The 17799-nt window shown below is 46.1% G+C and overlaps 1 protein-coding gene across 1 annotated transcript in view; it reads right to left on the bottom strand.

Annotated features, from left to right (window-relative positions):
• The window catches only part of LOC119440605 (uncharacterized), a 252249-nt gene that overhangs the window by 25169 nt on the left and 209281 nt on the right, over nt 1-17799 (bottom strand). Inside the window, exons 7-9 of the mRNA XM_049662978.1 lie at nt 5615-5774; nt 3444-3596; nt 546-717 (exon numbers count right to left, since the gene is read on the bottom strand). Of these exons, the coding sequence (XP_049518935.1) occupies nt 546-717; nt 3444-3596; nt 5615-5774 (485 nt within the window). The remainder of the gene's footprint in view (nt 1-545; nt 718-3443; nt 3597-5614; nt 5775-17799) is intronic.

Consider the following 17799-nt stretch of genomic DNA (forward strand, 5'->3'; position numbering starts at 1 on the left):
GTTCATGAATGCTCCAATTGTATTTACCTCAATTTTATGTACTTTATTAGCTGAATGATATGAGTGCTCAGTAAAATGCGAAGGTTGATACTTGCAGTTATAAAAACAGTCTGTAAATAATGCAAGGAAAATTCAGCTTGGTTTTAAAGGCGCGTGCATGATATTAGCTCAACATTAATATTTTACCTCTAGAAATGAAATCACCAACAATTTTCCAGCTGCTGTCTCGCAGAAGCTTTTATTAACCTCCCTGCCTTTCCTCTCTGTCTCTCTCTCTCCCCCTCTATAAAGGTTAACTAGTTTCTTCCTTGGCAATCTTGCTCAGCTTATAACGCACGTGTTCTTAACAGTAAGAACGAAATGAGGCTTCTATAATATTTTGCGGCTTGATTATAACAGTTATACAGGTCATTTTCACTGGGTTGCTTCAGCGCTGGTTATAGCTTGTCACATATCTTTAACTGACACTTGTGTTATTGCACAGCTACATTTTGTTTGAGGCAGCACTTGTGCGCCGCCGAGAACTGCATGCTGAGTTGACGCACCTTCCGTGATACAACGACTTGAAGCGGTCCGCAATGATGTCAAAGTCAGGTCGCATGTCGGGAGACTCGGCCCAGCATTGACGCATGATGTGCAGAGCTTCGGGGGGTGCTGTTTGCTTTGACACAGATGGCCTGATGAGAGGCGGCGGGTGCTTCAACTTCTCTATGATTTCTGCATGGAAGGCATCGTGGCGATCGAAGCAGTGCCTTGAAGTCAGTAATCTACGTCAGCAGTGAACATGTACAAATAATCTACAGGTTTTTTTTTCTTAAATGAAAACAAATTGAAAAAAAAAAGAACTGCTATGGAGATTATTTCTTCACTCGTCCTCCAGGTTAGGGGACAATGAATGAGTGAACAGCCGCTGCAGCGTAATTAATAAATAAGCCCGCCTCAGTAGCGCAGTGGATATCGGGTAGCACTGTCGAGGTCGATGTCGCGGATTTGATACCAGCAGCGGCGGCCGATAAGGACGGAATTACAGATAATAGTAAAAGAAAAGGCAAAACGCTGGTGTACCGTGAATTGGGTGCACGTTAGAGAACCCCGATGGTCAAAATTAATCCAGAGCTCCCAACGCGTGTCTCATAATCAGATCGTGATTTCGGCATGTAAAACCCTAAAACTTAATGTTAGAGTAAATAACTAACTTTGGTCAAGTAACATTTCAATACTGATACTACTGCAGATGGTTAAGGCGCAAGGCAAGAACAATTTACGCGATTGTACAGGAGCAAATGCCGCTGTCGAGATATTTGCCGACATTTTGTTTTTCGCTTTCCCGCGCTTTGATTCCGGAACTGGGCGCCTAAAGAACGCTGAGCGCGCTTCTCACGTCATGATTGACGCTGTCGTGACGTAAAGCACCTCGCTTTGACGGCCGAAAGTAGTGAGGCATCCAATCTGTCGTCGCGCACTTGTACAGCAAGTGACAGCCTGTCTGAGACCCGTCGCCGACAGAAGCGCTTCGCCGGATAACGCCTCGCATGGGCGGTAAAACCGCTGGTATAAATAAAACAAACGATGCGTGGAACATTACGTGGGCAGCGCTTCCGGAACTCTCCTGCGCGCCCAGTCTGGGATTCCTACCGAAGAAAGGTGAAAAAGTGTTGACTTACATCTCAGCAACGCGGCTGACTCTCTTAAAACCGAGTAAATTGCTTCCGAATTCAGCGGCGTCCTCCTGGCAAGACTGCCATTGCAGCAACGGTCTCAAAAACAAAAAGTAAAAGAAAAAAAAAAGATTCTTGATTGATATTTGTTTACTAATGCGCAGACTATCACGGCTGCTCGCCTATCTAATGTCTGTCGTGGTGAGCGTACGAGTGTTGTGAAGAATTCTCGTAATGCTTGATTCGCACTTCCCCAATCCCTGACTACCCCCGCCCCCCAATCCCTCACTCCCCCCCCCCCTTCGCTTCCCCCACTTGCATTCCGAACGCTCATTATTAATTTTTAAATAAAGACCGAACAACTTCCTTTGGCCTTATCGCCCGTTTTTGTGGTAGGTTGTAGGAGGTTGGTGGCTTTCATCGCCGATATAGGAAGACGCCGATGCAAAGGGCCCGTACTCTCTCGCAACCGAATTGCCCGAAAAAGAGAAAAAAAATGTGCAGTAACCAACGACTGTAATTGTGAACGTGAGAGAATAGCCGAACGCTTCTAGAAAGCTATTCGCTTTATTAAAGCAATGATGCGCTTGAAGGCGCATATTTGTTGCAGCGAAGATATTTAGGTAGCGTTTGCTCTTTCATTTCGTAATTCCCTAAAGAACATCGTTAATCAGTGCATCTGTAGCGGTAGTATAGAAGTGGTTAAACATATAAGCTCATTCATCATATGTGTGCTGCCCCCCAGCACAAACGCTGCCGTGGAAGGCGACAGACATCTTCCTTTCTCGTAGCTGCCACAGGAGGACAGGGTGGCGGCTGAAGTGGAGGGGTGTCCTTCCCGAGCGCTCCACCGCAGCATGCACAACTTCGGAAGTTCTTGCGCGACAGCGCGAACGCGCCCCGCAATTCCATTGCGCGAGAGCACGCGCCCTTTGCATCGCCATATCCCTGTATCCTTTGAGCCATCTCTCGTAAACAAAGCTTGACCATCATTATATCGGCGCTGAAAGTCCGACCATCAACCACTCGCTGACCACGAAAATGGCGCGAAAGAGGCCGAGAAAGCGATTCGCTTTACAACTTTGTAACACAGCTGGAACCGCTCAAGTAACGAAAAGTAATTCTGTGTTTTGTGTTCATTTTCTGGCAGATAACTGTATCTTGCCAGTTTGTTTGGAACTGTTTTAATCTCCCAGCTCAGCTTACCACTTGTTTGTGAGCAACGAGTTGTAGAGCGCCAGCGCTACTGAGACGAAGGCGGACGTTCGCAACTCGCCGAGTTTTCTATTTTGAGCGTACAGCGTCTTTTGGCACATAAATTTCATCTTCTAAAAAAAAAAAAAAACACAAATTAGTCGCGGACACAGTGTTGGAATGATTCGTTAAATTTGCATAAGAATAATATTAGGTGTCCTTTATACGTCTACTTTTCTACATGGCATAAAAAAGTAAGCGTTCACGGAAGAACGAGGGGAAAAGAAAAGAAGAGAAACATACTGGGATTCGTACAAGGGCTCATTGCGGACCCACCCACGAAGCTGGTACTACGACAGGATTTATGGGGACATGCTCCGACTTTTCGTTTGCGTACCTAAGCGTTCCCCTGGGACTCGCTCGCTAAGACTCCGGTTAATTTGCTAACCGAGTTCGGACGCTGGGGTGGATTCGCGCATGGAAGTTGTTCGCGCGCGCATCCGACAGCAAACATGCGCAAAGGTGTTCACCCACGCACGCACGCACTCACACACGCATGCTCGCTCAGTCGCGCAAACAGCGCGCACTCACCTTCGGCCGTTAGGGGAAGCATGCAGTAGGGGTCTCCCCTGAGCAACACCTCCTGCATCACGATGGCGAAGCTGTACACGTCGCCGGCCTGAGTGCCGCGACGCAGAAGCGAGCAGTCTCCGCGGAGAAGCTCGGGCGCCGTCCACAGAAGGTCTGCAACGGCAGGAATGAAAACCCGTGGGACCCGTTGAGACTCGTCTCGGTCGGACTCCCATCACCTCCTGACCTTCTATCTCAGGGAAAATATCTTGTTCTTGTGCTTTCGTCCAACTATGGTGTTCCTGTTTCGTACGTGGTGTTTTCTTTCTCTCTATTATTTCGCGAGATAGCACTTTCGGATTCCCTCGCTTCTTCGTTCTCTTTGTGTTACAATGCGCATCAAAAAAAAAAAAAAAAAAAAAAAAGAAAAGAAACGAAACGCAGACGCAAGTAGTGAAGAAGAGCAGTAAATGACACGTGAAACTTGCGATTCTGAACCAACTTCTAGTTCACCGCCTTCATTTTTTCTTTATTTCTTTGTAGCTGCACTTGGAAAGCCATTCCCTAGTGACTTAGTTTTCTGGATTCTCTTTCATCCCTTTGGTGTGCAGTTTGTGTGAGTGGTAGTGCTCCCTATTTGCCGTTTAAGAAAAAAAAAAAAAAACCTCTTGTACGTGGGCCGCCTAGGGGCGCGAGAACAACAGGCTGCGGCTGGAAGCGGCTGCAAAAACAGGGTTGCTGTTCCAACGTTGATGCGACGGCCGGAAATGAAAGCACTTTGAGTCCCTGCGGTCTACTCTACGCTTTCAAGATTACGAAGTCTTGCTTCGCGCAGCTCAAGCACTGCCATCTTCAACGTGGCAAAGTACGCTATATTCTTTACACTCGAACACCAATAAAGTTTTAGGGCCGTGACTTGTGAACAAGGGACTGTTATCGATATCTGCTTCTCGACACTCAACCAAAGAAGAACAAAATTAACTGCTGGAGGAGTTAAAAGAACCGACACCCTTACATTTAATTTCTTACGCTAGGGCTTGGCGTTGCCTTTTTAACCGTGACAGCACTGCGCGCGCACAGGTCGTGCATTCAATGTGCGCACATCTCCCATGACACAAAATAAAACAAAAGTCGACAGAACAGGATGCGCTGGAGAGAGGAGAGGACAGGGCTGGAATATTTACCAAAATAAAGTCGGTTTGGTACCCTGCACGGAGGGACAGAGAAAGTGCCCTAAAGAATTAAGAAGACAGAAATGCTTCAGGAAATGAAAATTGGCGGAGGAGGGAAGATTGCTCACTCAAAACACAACCGCCATCACCACGTACTTACTGATACGCGGGGCTTGACTGAAACATGTCAACATAGGATGCGACATGTTATGTTATTCCAGCGTCTCTTATAAGATACATATGCAAAAACTAGGGTAGGTGTTGTAACCTTCCTTGTGTCCGTGTCGTTTGGCGCCCGCTTTCTACAATGAATCAATGAGGGTAAGAAAACACGCAACATTGCGCATCGATTTTCTCAGGAAAAAGTACGACATGAGTGCAGCTGCGGAGTAAACTTCATATTGCAGGTGACGCATTGCAGTTAAATTTAGGAATGTTAGCGATTGCGGAAATGATTGTTTTAAGCCCCACTGGCGCTCATATATGGACGATGATCGCCGAGTTCGTCTATCACGGCAGCAGCCAAAATTGAAAATAGACGCCCCTTTCTTGCGTTACCTCCACCCCCCTCGTTTTTATGGCTGTGCTACAGGCGTGCTAGAGCGACCGTGAGAGGGAGATTTATAATATCAATAACGAAGGCTTCGAGATCAAGTAGAGGGCTCCGCATAATATATCGAAGCAGGCTGAAATACGCTATAACTGATAAATTCCTGCAAGTATGCTTCCTCATGTTATCAACTTATCGCGAACTGTAAGTTCGAAGAAAAAGCGGTGGACTGGCCAAATTTCGTAGTAAGTTTCGGTTATACATTACCCATAAACATCGGCTTCGATATTTTCAGAAGGTCGCAAACTAAATTATACCAGTTTTAGGAAACCAAATAAACACAGAACATCCACTGACATTTGCTGAAAGTAAGCAGCGAAGGATAGAAATTTCAATTAAAGCGCAGTCACAAACCAATGCAAACTGGTTTTACGGACGGAGAGCATCGTAAAACCGACCAAAGTGCTTACCTTTGGCTGATCTCACTAGCGTTGCGATGGCCTGAAGATCCTGGAAGGCGGGCATCCCGTAGTCGGTGACCTTGAGCACCCAGCGAGAGTCGATGACACAGTTACGTGACGTCAGGTGACCGTGCTGTCGTATTGGCGAGTTGTGCAGGTACCTCATACCCTGCGACATACGTACAGACGCGTTTAGACGGCGGCCGCGCGTGGACAGAGACTTCCCGCTATGTGTGGCTCGTGCGAATGCATTACTAATGCTCACTGACTCGAAGTGTACACGCCGACGAATAAATGATAATTGAGAGACCTTATTTCATAAGCATTGCGTTCCTTTGGTTCTATTTACTTCTCCTGTTGCACTCAGTGTCTGATCTTACCGATGGCAGTGCCGCAAATGGCAGTGCCGCAATTGGCAGTGCCTTGATACTTGAGGAGAGAGTTCGCTGCCTGAGGAAAAATAACATTTGCAACAGAGCGAGCCACGCGCTTGCTGCAGAAAAGATTCGAAGATAGAGTCAGCACATCATGATGAAGTGCCAAGATATTCGCCGAGCCAGAACCGTAGAGAACGTCCACCTTCTGGAAACGCAAGGGTTAAATTAAAGCGGATGGGAGTGTTAACTGGTCAGTAGTCTAGACAAGCAAGATAGACTTAGAGTACTGGTGAAAGAAAGAAGGAAGGAAGAAAAAGAAAGAAAGAAAGAAAGAAAGAAAGAAAGAAAAGAAGTCGGGAAGTGCCTCAGCCGGGGTCATTACAGGAATAGGTAACTTTAAAATACAGCTTGTAGAGAAATGCAAAATGCTAGACTGCAGTAGATAATGTAAATCTTGATTAGCTCAAGCACGCTAGGTACCTGTTTGATGCCACCCTGTTTCTTAAGTTATGCCGTTAAAAATCACCATCATTATCATTATCATCAACAGCTAGTGAATAAAGAAAGGGGCGAGATCATGTTACAAAAATGCGAGGAAAAGACCGGGATGCCAGCGGAGGATGAAGGCACTGGGGAGAGCTAGGCTCGGCGCGTCACAGAGACGTTGCTTGAATGTATTGCAAAATAGCCCAGTAGGTGCTCCTGTTCATCTTTCTCAGTGTCCCCGATCAATACCCAGACATTATATGCGGTACTTAAAGGTCTTCAAAACGCACAGCATGAATCAAATATTAAAAAAAAGAAGCTTGTCGTGTTGACATAAATCAATAACATTAAGATTTCAAGGAGCCGAGTCACGTGCTTGACGTTCGCTAACACAATGTTTGCCAAGAAAGCTGAATAGCTTCAGACAGCAAAGCAGCGATGGCATATAAACCGAAGAACCTGACCCTCTCAGTCCTTTCAATGACGCATTCGCTCGCTCCATTTTTCGACGTTTTGAGTCCCGACAAAGAAGAAAGAAATGAAGAAAATTTATATCGAATAACATCGCTCCCGGTTGCGCCGTTGGAATGTATCGCCGGAGGCACCAAGCGGGTCGAGTGCCAAAAGCTGCCGTTCATTTCACCTCTTTTCTTCATATTTTTTTTCAGACTACCCTGCCTTAGGGCACATTCCATCGGCACGGTAAATAGACGAGTATACACGATCTAGCCGAACTTGAGTGACGGGCATTCCAGAGCCGCGGGGGACTATTTGAATCGCAGGAAAAGCCTGGAGAAAGATCGGTGTCGAGAAACAAAGGGGAAAAGAAATATCATACAGACGAAAGGTCAGACAGGCGAAAGCGTGTAATGTGTTCTCGCACAACTCTTATTGCTCGCTCGCGCCTGAAAGAAGCTCAAGAGAAAACGTCTACGAGTGGATTAGCAAAAAAAAAAAAAAATGAAGTGAATGAGGACAGACAGAAAACCAAGCAGAGGAATAGAGAGAGAGAGAGAATGACGCGAGGAGCAGCGGATTCGTGCGCACGCTATAGTCAGCGGTAAGACGGCGTATGCGAGCGATACGCGAAAGCTTCCCCCAAGCTACTAAAGAATGATAAGGGTCTTCTAGGAGCGCGCGCCGAAATCGAGAGAAATGATGGCCGGGTACAGTGAGGAGGCAGGGCCGAATCAAAAGCAAGAAGGGAACGATCCGCCGCCGCCGCCGCCGCTGTGTATAAAGAGCGAGTGCAAGTCGAGAAACCGGCGGTAAGCGACGGCGGGATCAACGAAAACAAAAAGCGAAGAAAAGAATGCAAAGAAGCAAAGGGAAGATAAGAATGAAGGGAAAAGACCAGAAGAGACAGGAATGCCTGTAGCGAACATTGGGCGAGCACGAAATGGAGTGCTATAGTACGTCTCGACGCCGAAGGCATCGTGACGCCGCCTGTCGAAAGGGCGGCGTTGCTGTCGCCGTGCGTAATGCCGCGTGAGCTCTGGTTCTGTGCGCCTCGTAGTCGTTGAACGAGAGAGAGACAAGGAGAGAGCGAGCGAACTGAGAAATGACAACAGCCGTGGTGGTGCCTGTTCAGCGGCATTGGCGACTGAATCGATGTCGACACTGCAAGGTTAAAGACGGTCGCTCGCTCGCAGGCCGACGACAGACGCTTAAAAGCCCGGAGCCGCCCCCTGAAACAGAGAGAGAGTAACGTCGCGACGGCCGTTTGGCTTATTGCTCCCAAAGGCAAGGCCCAAGGGAACGGGGAAGAAACAAAAAGTGAAATAAAATAAAATAAAGAGGTGCTCGAGGAAGAGAAACAAAATGCTGTCCGACGCTGTCCCACTAAAAAGACGCGGCGAGAAATACACCGGCGCTTGGCTTTTTATGATCTCTCTGGAGTAGAAAGGTCCGCTCAAGGATCATCGGTACACACCGGGAGGAAGAGGCGAGACGGAAAGAAGCCCGCGCGTTAGCTAAGAGTTCCGGCCGTATTAGAAAAAAAAACAGGGAAAGAAACAAATAGAAAATGTTTATGAAAGAAAACACTTGTAGGAACTCCCTGGGCTGGCGAGGGCAGCGCTACTCACTGTCTCTACTGAATAGGACAGCGATACAGCAACGATGCGATCGGCGCTCTTAACGGCCAGGCGTTTTTGATCGTCGTCACTGGTAGGCGGAGAGTGATGGCATCGCGATATACGGTGAGCGATCCTTGATTTGACCGGGCGTCGCGCACAAGTCGTGGAAACAAATAACCGAAAAGGCAAGGTTTGAGGCGCGCTGACTTATGGATGTCTTCCTTCATTCAGGTTGCTCGCGGATAGATCTGAGAGGGAAGGCGAATACGTAGAAAGGAGGAGAGAGAGCTAGCGGATATTGGTGAGTTCAGGGAGAAGCTGAGCGCATGGACGTTTTTTTTTTTCGTTCGGCTAAGAGCTCCGAGCAACGCCGAGGAGTTGAAAAGCTCGAAATGCGGAACAGGAGGATTGGTAAAAGATTGATGCCGCGGTATTTACACCGGCACGAGTAGCAGGGATGATACCGGAAACGGAAGGAAGCGCGCTTTTGACATTAGGGTAACGAAGGCTTGCTACTGCGTAGACGTGCAGCAGAAAAACGCTGAGAATGCAAGAGAGGAGCGATCACTTTTTTTTTTCGGAAAGCGAACGATGCGACCATACGACAAATAAATATAATACTGAACAAAGTTTTGCTGCTTACTGATGGCAAACGCAAGCGAAAGCTAAACAAAATAAAGTCAAATGGATGAGATGAGGTTCTTCGCTACAAGTAGCACGGTTTTTGTTCATTACCTATTGATGGAACCGCATTGATGTTTTACTGCAGACATTCGTACGTATGCCCGTATTAGTATACAGAGTGTTTCAGCGAACACTTTCAAAATTTATTTAAGGTTGCCTGTGGCAGATAGTCCAATTCTAGTTAATGAGCTGGTCTACTCGAAGAGGTGGACATCACTTGCACAAAAATTTTAAATGCATAATCATATAATTAACAAAAATTCACTAATTAAGTTTTTAAATAATTACCTGATGGCCCATATTGCAATTTACAAATTGTAGCCATGGAGTTCGCGAGGATGACCCACTTAGAATTAATTATCAGGATGACACCAGTTTCGAGATATTAATTCCCGAACTTTGCGGAGAAATGCATTGGCGTTCCACTTAATTTTGAGCTTCAATGCATGAAGTGACGTTTTGTGAAGAACCTAACTGGAACGCCAATGCATTTCTCCGCAAAGTTCGGGAATTAATATCTCGAAACTGGTGTCATCCCGAGAATTCGTTCCAAGTGGATCCACCTTGCGAACTCCACGGCTACAATTTGTAACTTGCAATATGGGCCATCAGGCAATTAGTCAAAAACTTAATTAGTGAATTTCTGTTAATTATATGATTATGCATTTCAATTTTTTGTGCAAGTAATGTCCGCCGCTTCGAGTAGACTAGCTCATCAACTAGAATTGTGCTATCTGCCACAGGCAACCTTTAAGAATTTTTGAAAGTGTTCGCTGAAACACCCTGCACAATGCGTAAAAATGGTCATTCCATTCGTCGTGCATTCCTTATGTCAACGCCAGAGCATACGCAGAAAATATTCAATATAAAAAAGGCGAAAGCTTGCACTAGGCTGCACAAAGCTCAAGACACAGCGAAGCTGGCCGATTGATTGCGTCGCTTGGTTGTAGTTAGGTTATCTCTTTCTTTCTCTCGCTTTCTTTCTTTCTTTCTTTCTTTCCTTTCTTTCTTTCTCTCTCTCTCTCTCTCTCTCTCTATTTTTCTCAATTTTTTTCTCTATCTCTTCTTTTTTCTCTCTCATTTTCTCTTTCTCTCTCCCTCAAAGGAAGTTATGTTGCAATAGTCAGTACAATGCAACCATATGGTTCCCATAAATGCACGTTCTGCAAGCGTGGGTGTATAGCGCAGTGGTTATGACGCTCGCCTTCAGACCGTGAGCACCCGGGCTCGAATCCTGCCTTGCCAAGAACGTTCATTTTGTTTTATTTATTAAATGCGAAGCATTTCTTGGCGAACATTTGCTACTTTGACAGTATCTATCTAGCCGCCTACGTCTTTGTGCTCTCATGGTCGTTTCGTTAACCTGGTAGGTACCAAAATTGGCATAGTATGACACGAGTGTATGACGAACATAAGTGATAGGTCATCACATAAATGTCATGACATGCGTGTCATGTAGGTCATAACAATGACTCAGCGAAAAAGATTAACACTGAAAAACCACTGAAATGGGTTCGGCCCTGGGTACTAAGTGAAGGAAACACTAAAGGATGCTGGTAGAAGTCATAGTCATGAGCATGATTCAGCAAAAATGACAATGACTCTGCGAAAAAGAATAACGCTCAAAAACCACTGGAATGGGTTCGGACGTCGGCACTAAGGGAAGATAACACTAAAGGATGATGGTAGAAATTATAATCATGAGCATGACTCAGCATAAATGACAATGACTCAGCGAAAAAGTTTAACACTCAAAAGCCACTGAAATGGGTTCTGACCTGGATACTAAGATGCCAAACAATAAATGATGATGATAGAAATCATAGTCTGGTTTTTGAGTGTTAATATTTTTTAAACAACTGAAATGGGTTCGAACGGGGGTACTAAGTGAAGTAAACACTAAAGGATGATGGTGAAGTCATAGTCATGAGCATGATTCAGCAAAAATGACAATGACTCAGCAAAAAAAAAAGATTAACACTCAAAAACCACTGGAATGGATTCAGACGTGGGCACTAAGTGAAGAAAACACTAAAGGATGATGGTAGAAGTCATTATCGTGAGCATGACTCAGCAAAAATGACAATGACTCAGCGAAAAAAGATTAACACTCAAAAACCAACGAAATGGGTTCGGATGTGGTACTAAGTGAAGGAAAAGGCTAAAGGATGATGGTCGAAGTCATAGTCATGGCTTCGACTAAGACTAAGGCTTTCACCTTAAGGTCTCTTAGGTGTAACTAAAGGGTCTCCTCAGGACTCATGACATGAATATAATGAAATGCGTGTCATGTAGGTCATGAAAGGGCCGCCTACGTCTTGGTGCTCTCATGGTCGTTTCGTTAACTTGCTAGGCTCCCCGCACACTGCTTCATATAACATCGATTCCCACAGGGCGTGGGATCTGCCGTTTTTTATTGCGATAGAAATTATATGGACACTCCAAAGCAGATTTCTGCCGTCAGCGTCGGCGTCGCCGTCGCCGTTGCCGTGAGGTTCCGTATGACGTCAGTGGAGATGAAATCGTCGCCGCGCGCCGAACGCTGTATGTGCGAGTGAAAGGGGGCGAGGGACGCGTGCTTTCACGGGGAGTGAACGCACGGCGAAGAAAAAACGCGCGTTCTGCGCCGTGCTTCCTTAAGGGCTGCAGAAGTAGGCGTCTCTTTCCTCCTTTACAATCACCATGTATGTAGAACAAACGCGCCTTCTTCCAATGCGCGAAAGGCCGTGGCGGGGAGGGGGGGGAGGGGGGGGGGAAGGGAGGCGACGTTTAGCTGCGGCACCAAGTGCCTATTTATATCAGAGGCTCCGGCAACAGTCACCAACGCCGTACGCATTTTGTGCGAACGCGGGCAAAACGCCGACGGCGTCGACAACAGTTCTGCGTGTTGCCGGTGCTGCTGCATGTCCAAGGGTATATACCTGATAAAGCTACTATCATTACTCCGTATAGCTCTCTACAAATTTGCTATCGCAATTGACGCTTCGCCTTTCAGGTGAAACTGCGACAACTTTTTTTTAAAATTTATTTATTTCTCTCGGGTGGGGAGCGCAGACGCACCAGGATGACGTCACGGTGCATGCGCAGTAGCGCGCAGCTGGCGGGAGCTCGGCGGAGCCGTGTCTGTGTGGCGTTGGCTGGTTGCCATCAGGCCGACCTCTCCTCCCTTCTCTTCATTAAAATCTACTCTCTCTCTCTGGTTGCCATGGCTACGGTGCGGCAGTTTCAGTGCCACACGCACAAATTACGGCTGGCTTAAACTGCGGAAGAAGACTACGACGCTCGAGCCTGATGATAATTTCGTGGCACACGCACAAATGGTTTGAGAATCGAAGACGGAATACAGGAAAACAGAGTACAGACACTGTTGCGGAATGGTGAGTCACGTACACAAATACTATAGAATGTTCCAGTTGGTATAACTAGTGAGTGTAAATGCACTGGCTCAATGGCTGACGAAGAAGACAATGTAAAAAAATTGTCGCAGTTTCACCCGAAAGGCGAAGCATCAATTGTAAAATCGTTGTAACCGTTGTAAAATCTTGTAGGAAAGAAATTGTGATAGCGGGAGACTTTAATTCGCATCATGTGGCTTGGGGTTTCAGAACAGACTCATGTGGAAAGAGATTATTGGATTGGGCTAATAATCAAAATTTTTTGTTGCCTAAATACGAAAGCAGTTACGTTTATTCAAGGCCTTTATAAATCAGCATGGGATCTAACATTTGCCAGTTCGGAGATGTCCGTCACTTCCTGGTCTACAGTCGACTCTGCCTCAAACAGTGACCATCTACCCATTCGGTTTGATATTGTGTGCCCTCTTACTTCTTTAGAGTCTCCGGCGCGCACTTTTGTTAATTACCAGAAATTTCAGAGTATTTTAAAAGCGACCCTCAACTCCCAGGTAACGGTGCCGATGACATCAAAGCCATGAGCCTTTGCGCTGTATTAAAAAGTTCTTATAAAAGGTCTCAGTTTAATGTTACCAAAGATAAAAGTACTCACTCTCCTTGGTGGAATTCGGAATGCACGCGGGATTATAGACGATGAAAAGCTGCTTGGAAAAAACTACTTTACAATCAGTCTCCGAATAACTGGAGTGATTATAAGTTTGCAGCTGCCACATTCAAGAGAACAGTATCACATGCCAAAGACAAATATGATGAAAAACATCGTGCATTCCTCTCTAAGCCTAACAACAAAAAAGATCTATTCAGATTCCTTCGGTATAGAAAGTTTATACCAACACCAGTGAATATTGCTTCGGTAATCCTTTCACCACGCGAGATGTCTGCTTCATTAGAATGCATAGCAAAGGGCTTAGCACAACGCTTAACATCATGTTTGCCAAATGGGCCATTAAGACCTCGCATCGCGGATGACTTTGTGGAAGTCACAATGCCAGAGCTTTCCAATATCGTTAGATCTTTGCCTGCCTCAGCCCCAGGTCCTGATGGCATTTCCAATGCCATGCTAAAAATTTTGTTTGCAATGTCTCCTGAGGAACTTCTGAACACAGTAAATTATTCTCTAAAAATGCTTGGATTCCTCAAGAATAGAGGACAGCCAAAATAATTCCGCTACTTAAAAAACAAGGAGCTGGCTACAATCTTGACAATATTCGGCCTATTTCTCTTACGTCAAATATGGTAAAACTTATTGAAAGAGTTCTATATGATCGCATGATGGATCATATATCTAAAAATTCGTTACTGAGCCCAAGTCAAATAGGTTTCCGACCTGGTGTCTCCATTTGGTGTGCGCATGTAGACTTGGAAAGCCGTATTCAACTTGCTCGGAAAAGAAAATAATTGAGGGCTTTAGTGGCTCTTGACGTGGCAAAAGCTTATGACAGTGTCGAGCACCCAGTACTACTGGACAGATTACAGTCCTACAATTTTCCGAAATATATCACCACATGGATTTTTGCATTTCTAAGAAAAAGAAAATTTTATTGTTTTCAAAACGGATTTTCTTCCACAAAGTTCGGTCAGACAAGAGGGGTGCCCCAGGGAGCTGTTCTGTTTCCTGTACTATTTAACCTTTTGATGAGTTCGATTCCACTGCGCCGGGAAGTTCATCTCTATGTCTATGCAGACGACATCGCATTTTTCGCGACAGCAAGATACATAAATTCCCTTTACATGTCCTTGCAAACGTACCTATGTATTCTAGAGAAGTGGCTTCACACCCTTCACCTGTCACTAAACGTAAACAAAAGTGCAGTCCTTGTCTTTCCGCTTCCCGGACCGATACATTTATCATTAATATATGATCAGAGAACCATCTCACAAGTAGAGTCGCTTAGGTACCTGGGTATCACATATGATGAAAAACTTAACTGGCGTTCTCACATAGAAAATATTGCAACGAAAGGGACACGAGCTGTAGGTTTATTACGTAGAATCAGTAACCGGCGTTCTGGTATGCGAAGTGATACATTAATTATGATCTACCGTATATGTATGTACGACCGATTCTAGAATTTGGCTGTGTTTTGTTTTCCGGAAGTGCAAAATATCGAATAAGACCACTTCTTCTTTTAGAAAGAGAAGCTCTTCGATTATGTTCAGGTCTGCCTAAATTCGTTGCTAATAACGTGTTATACCAGGAAGCACGATTACCTTCTCTTCACACGAGATTCCGCATGCTTACGGTTCAAACCTACTTAAGGACTTACGAATCTCCTCTTAGACGTACAGAATATATATTTATTAGTGAACGAAATTTATTTTTTGAGAACACGTGGCCCCGGTTACATACCCCGCAGGTTGTATTTGTGCAGGCACAATTAGCACCTTTAAATGTTCGCATTAGGGAAATCATTCCGTTTGATAGGTCCACATTGTCCCTTCAATTAGAATTTGCGGACATTTTCCCCAATAACGCAAAACTACTGCCACCAACATATTTGAATGCCCTTTTACAAGACTATTTGGCCCATTTCCCAATAAATGTAATAGCGACTGATGCTTCCTCGTGTGAAGAGAAGGCAGGCCTGGGAATTTACTCACCATCTCTCGATTGGTCTTTTTCACTTCGCCTGCCAGATTACACATGAGTTTTTCAGGCCGAACTTCTGGCAATAGTTCTTGCATTGCGAAAGTTACCGCTAAATGTCACAAAAGTTGTTATCGTCACAGATTCCCTTTCTGTATGCAGCGCGCTTAACGCGTCTACAAATTCGACAGATTTGAAAACGTTTTACACATTAGCTCCACCCCACTTAAAGTTAGTTCATTTAGTATGGGTACCAGGCCACCGAGACATCCAACTTAATGAAGCAGCTGATTCTTTAGCACGAGCTTCTTTAAAAGGTCCGGCAATATCTGTGCTACCGGTAACTGCGCATATCACTGCAGCCAGATATAGACAGTTTTCTTTGAGCGAAGACAAGAAAAGCCTCGCGTTAGCAAAATCTACAGATTTTATACATCTAAATTATTCTTGGAACCGACAGTGGTGTCCTAACCGGCAGTTCGAAGTAACATTTACAAGGCTGCGTTGCCGTATTCCACAACTAAATTTTTACTTGCACAGATGTGGTCTGGCGGCATCCCCATTATGCTACCTCTGCAATGAACCAGAATCCATCGATCACTTTTTATTATCGTGTCGGCGCTTTTCTAATCATCGACAACGATGTTTGGAAATCCCACTTCACAATCTAGGACTGCCTTTAAGCAGTCCAGTTATACTCTCACTTGGAGCCACGGTGTTACGATATAGCCACGGGAACGTTTGCCAAGCCATTTATAATTTTCTCTGTGACACAAAAAGATTGCCTCATTAATATTTTCCCACTTTTTCCATGATTGATTTATTTATTCTTCAATAAATTATAGATTTAGCAAATTCAAAAAGTAATGTCACAAAATCACAATTATATTAGTGTTAATATTATTATTCAAAATTTACGTCTATCCTTTACTGTATTTAATTATTAAATTCATATTAATACTCCTATCTAGGTAAGGCTGACTAACTTGGTATAGACTACTTAATTCTTTTATTATCGGTTCGTTTCACATCTTCAATTATTTATTTTTTCTTTAATTTTTATTACTTACTTATTTCTAAACTAATTTATTTTAAATTTCTATCATAATACCACCCGGTTCGTGGCCTATCCCCCACAGTGGGTTGTGCCATTGATTGAGGCATCATCATCATCATCATCATCATCAATTGCCATAGCAAATTAGTAGAGATCTATACGGAGTAAGGATAGTTTTATCAGCTGTATAAACTTGGACATGCAGCAGCACCAGCAACGCGCAGAACTGTTGTCGACGCCGTCGGCGTTTTATCCGCGTTCGCACCGAACGCGCGTGGCGTTGGTGACTGTTGCCGGCGCCTCTGGGGGGCTCGGAGGTTTCCGACGAGATCAGAATGGGACACTCATCGAGCAGCGTCGGAAATCTTACACACCTTCTCGCCTCGCAACCTTTTATTGCGATAGCAATTATATGGACACTCAAAAGCAGATTTCTGCCGTCGGCGTCGCCGTCGCCGTCGCCGTGAGGTTCCGTATGACGTCAATGGAGATGAAATCGTCGCACGTGCTGCGCGCGCTCCGCCCTCCGCTCCGTGGCTGCGCGCGCCCCGCGCCGGCTCCGCACCGCTCTCCGCGCCGTGACGTCACGGCGCGTTGTGCAGCTGGCGCCTCCGCGCCGTGGCTGCGCGCGCCGCGCCGGCTCCTCGCACCCTCTCCGCGCCGTGACGTCACGGCGCCATGCAGCTGGTGTGCCTCTCCCCCCGTTAGGTTTGCACTCACCCTCGGCCGCCGCCTCTCCCAGCACCTCCTTGCCTCTCCCCTCGCGCTGACAGCTCCCTCCTCGCCCGGTAACAGCCCCTCGTGTGCGTACTCTCCCCACCGCTCACCCCCTCTCCAACCGCCTGGCGTGTTTCGCTCCGCCGTCACGTGTTGTGTGTGTGGCGCCGGCGCGTCAGTCGTGCTCTCTCGCTGCCGTCTCCTTCGCTCGGCTCTGCAGTTTAGTCGCGCGCGCCCCCTCATAGCATCACCCCGTGCTTCGCACTTCCTCATACTCCCCTTCGGGGAAATGCGTTTTTTTAATATAAATACGCACTTGGTGCCGCAGCTAAACGTCGGCCCCCTCCCTCCCTCCCGTCCCCCCACGGCATTTCGCGCCACGGAAGAAGTCGCGTTTGCTCTCTATATATGGTGATTGTAACGGAGGAAAGAGACGCAGACCTTCAGGGAGCACGGCGCAGAACGCACGTTTGCTCTCCGACGTGCGTTCGCTTCCCCGTGAAAGCGCGCGTCCCTCGCGCCCTTTCACTCCCACATACAGCGTCCGGAGCGCGGCGACGATTTCATCGCCGTTGACGTCGTACGGAACCTCACGGCAACGGCGACGACGACGCCGGCGGCAGTAATCCGCTTTGGGGTATCCATATAATTGCTATCGCAATAAAACAATTGAACCGCCAGTATCATTGTGAACGAAACCGCAAGATGTGCTTCCCAGGTTCAATGCAACAAGATACGAGCCAAGCTGAAATAACAACCAGCGGCGCCATACGGAGCTATAGCGTTCAATAAGAA

Source organism: Dermacentor silvarum, chromosome 2, assembly GCF_013339745.2.
Source record: "Dermacentor silvarum isolate Dsil-2018 chromosome 2, BIME_Dsil_1.4, whole genome shotgun sequence".
Taxonomy (NCBI): Eukaryota; Metazoa; Arthropoda; class Arachnida; order Ixodida; family Ixodidae; genus Dermacentor; species Dermacentor silvarum.